Source organism: Cynoglossus semilaevis, chromosome 10, assembly GCF_000523025.1.
Source record: "Cynoglossus semilaevis isolate Cse_v1.0 chromosome 10, Cse_v1.0, whole genome shotgun sequence".
Taxonomy (NCBI): domain Eukaryota; kingdom Metazoa; phylum Chordata; class Actinopteri; order Pleuronectiformes; family Cynoglossidae; genus Cynoglossus; species Cynoglossus semilaevis.
This window is the reverse complement of record NC_024316.1, coordinates 19,369,165-19,375,457: the sequence shown is the minus strand read 5'-3', so window position 1 is coordinate 19,375,457 and position 6,293 is coordinate 19,369,165. Positions and strand designations below refer to the sequence as shown.

Sequence of the window (6,293 nt, the reverse complement as noted above, 5' to 3'; positions counted from 1 at the left end):
TGTGGGTCTGGGGGGGGTGTTGTTGTTGACATGACAACTCTCATCCTCCTCCTTGACCCCTGACCTTTTTGTTCTGACCTTGTCCTGTCCAGGTGAAGTCAGTCTCCCCCAACTGGAGGCCCTATCAGAGGAGGAGAGCGCGGGCTCGGCTCGCCCTCTGGTGGCCGTGCCTGGAGTGGACCCGGGGTGTGGGGATGGCGGAGGAGCCGCCCCCCCACAAAGCCAGGACGGGGCTGTGGCTGGAAGTGAAGTTGGAGTGACGATCCCAGTGGTGGAGCGGGAGACCTGGACCAGACAGATGGACTTCATCATGTCCTGCGTCGGCTTCGCCGTCGGATTAGGGAACGTGTGGCGGTTCCCGTATCTCTGCTACAAAAACGGAGGAGGTGAGGACAGTCTAGGTCAGGAGTGGGCAAACCTTTGACTCGTGGGCCACAACTGTCCTAACATTGAACGGGAGGGGGGGGTCGGGGGGGTCAGGAGCAGAGAGATGGAGCGTTCACGTGAACTAAGATAAATGACATGTCAAAGTCGTGCATAAAGACTAAAATGTTCAAATGCTTTTATCATTTTTACGCCATCTATTGGGGAAACGTAGGTATAGCACAGAAAAGGCAGAAGTATAATGATTATATAAATAAATGATATAATTTGGAAAGGTTTGGCGGCCTGGATTAGACATCTGAACGTGCCGCATCCGGCCCCCGGACCGTAGTTTGCCCACGCCTGGTCTCGGTGTACGTCTGTGGGTGACTGTCCCAGTGGAATGTGTTAGCAGTGCACTAGTACTTGACCTTTTAGCAACTAGCACCAGCAGCCTCACTTCTTTGGTCTTCACCTGCAGCTCTGATTCTGGTGAGTGTCATTACTGCCACCTACTGGCCATATTCAATCTAGAGGACTTTCCAGAGAGAAGGTAGATTCAGTGTGTGACTGTAGTGTGTACCAGTACAGTACCTGAAGTGGTCAGAGAGTGTGCAGTTAGCCTCGTTAGCCTCGTTAGCCTCGTTAGCTCCCTGAAGTCTGTCTGTTTGTCCTAGGTTAATGCTGCAGCAGGTGAACGTAGACCGTCAGCCTGCAGGTCTGTAGACCCTCGCTCAACCCTCCTGATGGTCAGATGAACTCAGCAGCTCCTCCTGCTGGTTAGATGTCAACCCTCGTTTTGTTGTGTTTCTAACAGACAGTCTGTCTGTCCTGTGGAGCACAGGGCCAGGCCGGGCTCTGACCTTTGACCTTTTCTGTGTTTTCATCAGACCTCTGGTCCCCTCCCTCCCCCGTCTCTCTGCCTCATGTCTGTGTGGTGCTCGTGACCCATGACTTTGATGCCCACCTTCTTATATTGTATAACAATGGACTGCCTCACACAGCCCCCCCTCACCCCCCCACCCCCCCGTGATGATGGTGAAGAAAAAATAGATGCGATTTCTCTCTCTGCTGTGAAATCAAGATGTGTGTGTGTGTGTGTGTGTGTGTGTGTGTGTGTGTGTGTGAGACAATAACCGTCCTGTGACCGTGCCCATCCTTGTTTTTTTATTTGCTACATCCGTCACACTGATTCATTCTCTGTCCTTGACCAGGCGAGGTATGAGCCTGATAAGGAGTGAGCGGCTGAAGACCAACGCTGACTCTGTCTGTGTCTGTGTCTGTGTCTGTGTCTGTGTCTGTGTCTGTGTCTGTGTCTGTGTCTGTGTCTGTGTCTGTTATTAATTCAGTTCAAACTCACCGTCACAGAGGATTAGTCTAAGCTGATTATAGAAACACTTCTTTGACCATTTGGACCAAACACCAGGCTGTGGTAGCCCCGCCCCGACCAACCACCAGGCGGTGGTAGCCCCGCCCCCAACGGTGACAGCCCCGCCCCCAACGGTGACAGCCCCGCCCCCAACTGTGACAGCCCCTCCTCCAACTGTGACAGCCCCGCCGGCATTTTCTCTGGCCATTCCATTCACGCCTGTGTCTGTATCCCTCTCTCTCTCTCCCCCTCTCTCGCTCTCTCTCTCCCTCTCTCTCCCTCCCTCTCCCTCTCTCCCCTCTCTCTCTCTCTCCCCCTCTCTCCCTCTCTCGCTCTCTCTCTCCCTCTTTTCTATGTCTCTTCACCCCCCTCCCGCTCAGACTCCGCTCATAGACGTTTCCTTATAAGGCTCTATCCCTCAGCTCATAGTTGACGTCATAGAGAAGACGCAGTGACTGAGGCTCAGCCTGTCAATCAACAGCTGCAGTGAAGAGACACAGACGCAGGTCGTGATGTTTCTGCATTCATTAAAGCGCTGCATCATCACCATCACCATCATCATCACCATCACCATCATCATCATCATCATCACCATCATCATCATCACTCAGCTCTCATCCACTCACCGACTCTCCCTCCTGTCTGCGTCATAGCTGGTCATGTGACCCCCCCCCCCCCCCCTCCATCTTTACTCTGCTGTAGTGTCAGTTCTCTCACCAACCAGAACAGGTTCCAACAGTTCCCCTGGTTCCCCTGGTTCCTGTGAACCCCAGCAGGGTTTCTGCCCTCTCTGTGTCTTTTCTACTTTTTCCGTTCTGTTGCCAGCCTATCCTGTTGATTAAAGATTTACCCGTGGAAAATAGGGCCAGTAGGTGGCAGCAATAACACTCAAAAGATTCAGATCTGCAGGTAAAGCCTTAAGAAGAAGTTCTAAAATACGGTTCTTCTCACACACACAGAACCCACACACACTGATCATGTGATTGAATCTCCTGTGTTTCTAATGTTCCCCCTTCTCCCCCTCCCTCCCCCTCCTCCCCCCTCCTCCTCCCCCTCCTCCTCCTCCTCCTCCTCCTCCTCCTCCACCCAGGCTGCTGCTGACGGAGGTTGATGTTTTATGTTGCAGGAGTTTTCCTGATCCCATACTTGCTGATCGTGTTCATCGGCGGTATTCCAGTCTTCTTCCTGGAGGTGGCGCTGGGACAGTTCATGAAACAAGGAGGGGTATCTGCCTGGAACATCGCTCCACTTTTTAAAGGTACGACCACAGGCGCCGCCACGGACGGCCGTCGGGTCCTGACTGTCTGGTGACTGGCGTGGCTCTGCAGATATGACGGAGGAAGTTCTCCTGAAAACCTTGAAGCCTGTAGATAGTGGATAAGAGTGTGTGTCTGCAGCCACGGAGGGGATGGGAAATTCTACAGCAGAACTCTAATCAAGTTCTTCCTGAACGACAAATAGTGACGCACTGTTGAACCAGATGGAACCAGTTTGATGGTGTGAGGAAACAGATAGATGAGAGAGTGAAGGAGTGAGTGTCCACAGCTGACCTCTGAGTGTCCACAGCTGACCTCTGAGTGTCCACAGCTGTCCACAGCTCTGAGTGTCCACAGCTGACCTCTGAGTGTCCACAGCTGACCTCTGAGTGTCCACAGCTGACCTCTGACAGGTTGATCCAGGTTTAAGCCAACAGGTGGAAGAGGACGTGTAATACAACAATATAGAACAAACCGGAAGTAGGAGCTGTGTGTTCCAGATCAACACCAAGGCTCCGCCCACATCGACACACCTCCAATTACCTCCAATACGGTCTCAGCATCACCGACGTCATAGAGGAAACGACCGTTGGTAAAAAACGACGTAGCTAAGAGCGCGGCTACGATGAGTTTAACGAAGGAAATGTGGGCTGAGAATCGAATCAGTTTTATAATAGACTCTGACGAAAAACGGAAACACTCGAACAAAAAAAAGTTTGGCGTCAGTTTCTTCTCACCACCTGAGCTGTGACGTCACAACCTCGGCCACGCCCTGTATCTTGATTACTGACTCACTCCTTAACTCAGACTAAGGACCTTAAAAACTGCTCCGGAGCAGGTTTGATCCACGGAGTATGTTGCCGTAGCAACCGAGTCAACGTCACGGTCTAGTCGTCTTCATGAAACCAGAAAGTCAGAGTTCCCTCCAACACGGAGTCAACTAACTCTGAGTTAGTTCTAAGACTAAACGGACCCCTGGTGTATTCCTTCTGTATCTACTGTCACTCTGAGTTAGGACTAGGACTCGTCCTGGTTGTTGTTGTGGTGCTGGTGGTCTTTTCCTGCTCACCTCCTGTCTCCCCCCTCTCCCCCCCCCTCAGGTCTGGGCCTGGCCTCCATGGTGATCGTGTTCTTCTGTAACACCTACTACATCATGATTCTGGTCTGGGGTCTCTACTTTCTCTTCCACTCTTTCAGTAACCCACTGCCGTGGGCCAGCTGTGGACATCCCTGGAACACCCCCAACTGCACGCAGGATTTCCGGCGCGCCTGCCACAACCGCAGCGGAGCTCAGCCTGCTTCGCCTTCACCCGCTGCCCCCTCGTCCCACCTCCTCACCCCCAGTGTCCCGCCCAACCTTTCCTCCGCCCAGCTGCTCTTCAATGGCAGCTGCCTGGAGGTGGAGGGCCTGCGCTCCCCCGTCATTGAGTTCTGGGAGTACGTATGTGCCGTGTGGTTACCATGGTTACCATGGTGACAGACGCTGACCGTGACTGGATGACAGAACGTTAAACTGATTAATCAATTAGTCCATGGGTGTTCTGCTCACTGAAACTTCTCTTGGTCAGACTTTGTGTCTTCTGTGGTCACCTGGTCAGATGTTGGTCACTAACCTCCACCTTTGGTCTGTTCTCCTGCAGACGTAAAGTTCTCCGTCTGTCTGGTGGACTCCATGAACCTGGTGACATCAGCTACGAGATGGTTCTGTGCCTCATGGCCACCTGGGTCATCGTTTACTTCTGCATGTGGAAAGGAGTCAAATCCACTGGGAAGGTACGGACTGGGTCTACAGACCAGGACCACACGTCCAGTCTTTATGGACCACTGAAGGGCCGTGGACCCCTGTTTTACTTAATGAATCTTATGTAAATCATGAGAGCTAACGTCGTTGCTAATGTGACCATGTGAAATCAGGTCGTCAGGTAGAGACACACTTAGTCCTCTCCCCCCTGTCCCCCCCCTCGATCCCCCCCCCCTCTCTCCGTAGGTTGTGTACTTCACAGCTCTGTTCCCATATCTGGTCCTGGTGGTTCTTCTGGCCCATGGTGTGACTTTACCTGGAGCAGTAGATGGGATTGTTTACTACCTGAAACCAGACTGGTCCAAACTGGGTGAAGCCCAGGTATCACAGCACCTGTCCATCTGTCCTTTTGTCCATCTGTCCTTTTCTGTCCTTTTGTCCATCTGTCTGTCCATCTGTCCTTTTGTCCATCTGTCCTTTTGTCCATTTGTCCATGTGTCCATATGTCTGTTGGGCGGCACAGTGGGGGGCCTCTGACCAATGACAGAGCATATTGGCTTTTCCCCACAGTAACAGTGTCTCCCCCCTGTGGCAGGTGTGGATCGATGCAGGCACTCAGATCTTCTTCTCCTATGCCATTGGACTGGGCGCTCTGACTGCTCTGGGCAGCTACAACCGTTTCCATAACAACTGTTACCAGTGAGTTGTCACACCACTGAGGTCAGCAACACAACACCGTCAGGCAGTACAGTGGTGGAGTGTACCTCCGAATCCTGTAGTGGGGTTTTCAAATATGTACTTAGCACCACCTACAGGCCAAAGAAGGAGAGCTAAAAAAACAAACTGCAGACTGCACCTTTAAATCTCCGAATGACGGAGGGTTTTGTGTTTGTTTATTGCTTTAAATGTCTGTATTGTTAAAAGACAGAAGTTTGAATTAATTTACGACAGTTGTTAGCTTAGCTTAGCTTAGCTTAGCTTAGCTTAGCTTAGCCGCCAAACCATCAGTCGCGTTTAGTTTCCAGGCTGCTTTTATTTGGACTTTCTGAAAATAATCTCCTGCATCAGACGTCTGTGCTCCTCATTCTTGACCGTAGTTGGAAGTTAATAGATGACTCACACACACACACACACACACACACACACAGACACACAGATACAGCAGCCCAGTAGTATTCTGGGAGTCTGTATATTTAGGACTCACTTTAGGCTCTTAAATATTTGAACAAATGTTTGTGTCCGGAAGGTTGAGGTTGAATGAAACTACTGAAAATGGAAATATGACACTCAGTACTGCAGTTTACACTCAGTACTGCAGTTTACAGTCAGTACTGCAGTTTACACTCAGTACTGCAGTTTACAGTCAGTACTGCAGTTTACACTCAGTACTGCAGTTTACAGTCAGTACTGCAGTTTACACTCAGTACTGCAGTTTACAGTCAGTACTGCAGTTTACACTCAGTACTGCAGTTTACAGTCAGTACTGCAGTTTACACTCAGTACTGCAGTTTACAGTCAGTACTGCAGTTTACACTCAGTACTGCAGTTTACAGTCAGTACTGCA

The 6,293-nt window shown here is 51.1% G+C and overlaps 1 protein-coding gene across 1 annotated transcript in view; it reads left to right on the top strand.

Annotated features, from left to right (window-relative positions):
- Window positions 1-6,293, top strand: part of LOC103385543 (sodium- and chloride-dependent creatine transporter 1) — a 14,752-nt gene that overhangs the window by 2,977 nt on the left and 5,482 nt on the right. Inside the window, exons 3-8 of the mRNA XM_008319473.3 lie at window positions 93-386; window positions 2,859-2,990; window positions 4,089-4,425; window positions 4,629-4,761; window positions 4,976-5,110; window positions 5,325-5,428. Coding sequence (XP_008317695.1) covers window positions 93-386; window positions 2,859-2,990; window positions 4,089-4,425; window positions 4,629-4,761; window positions 4,976-5,110; window positions 5,325-5,428 — 1,135 coding nt within the window. The remainder of the gene's footprint in view (window positions 1-92; window positions 387-2,858; window positions 2,991-4,088; window positions 4,426-4,628; window positions 4,762-4,975; window positions 5,111-5,324; window positions 5,429-6,293) is intronic.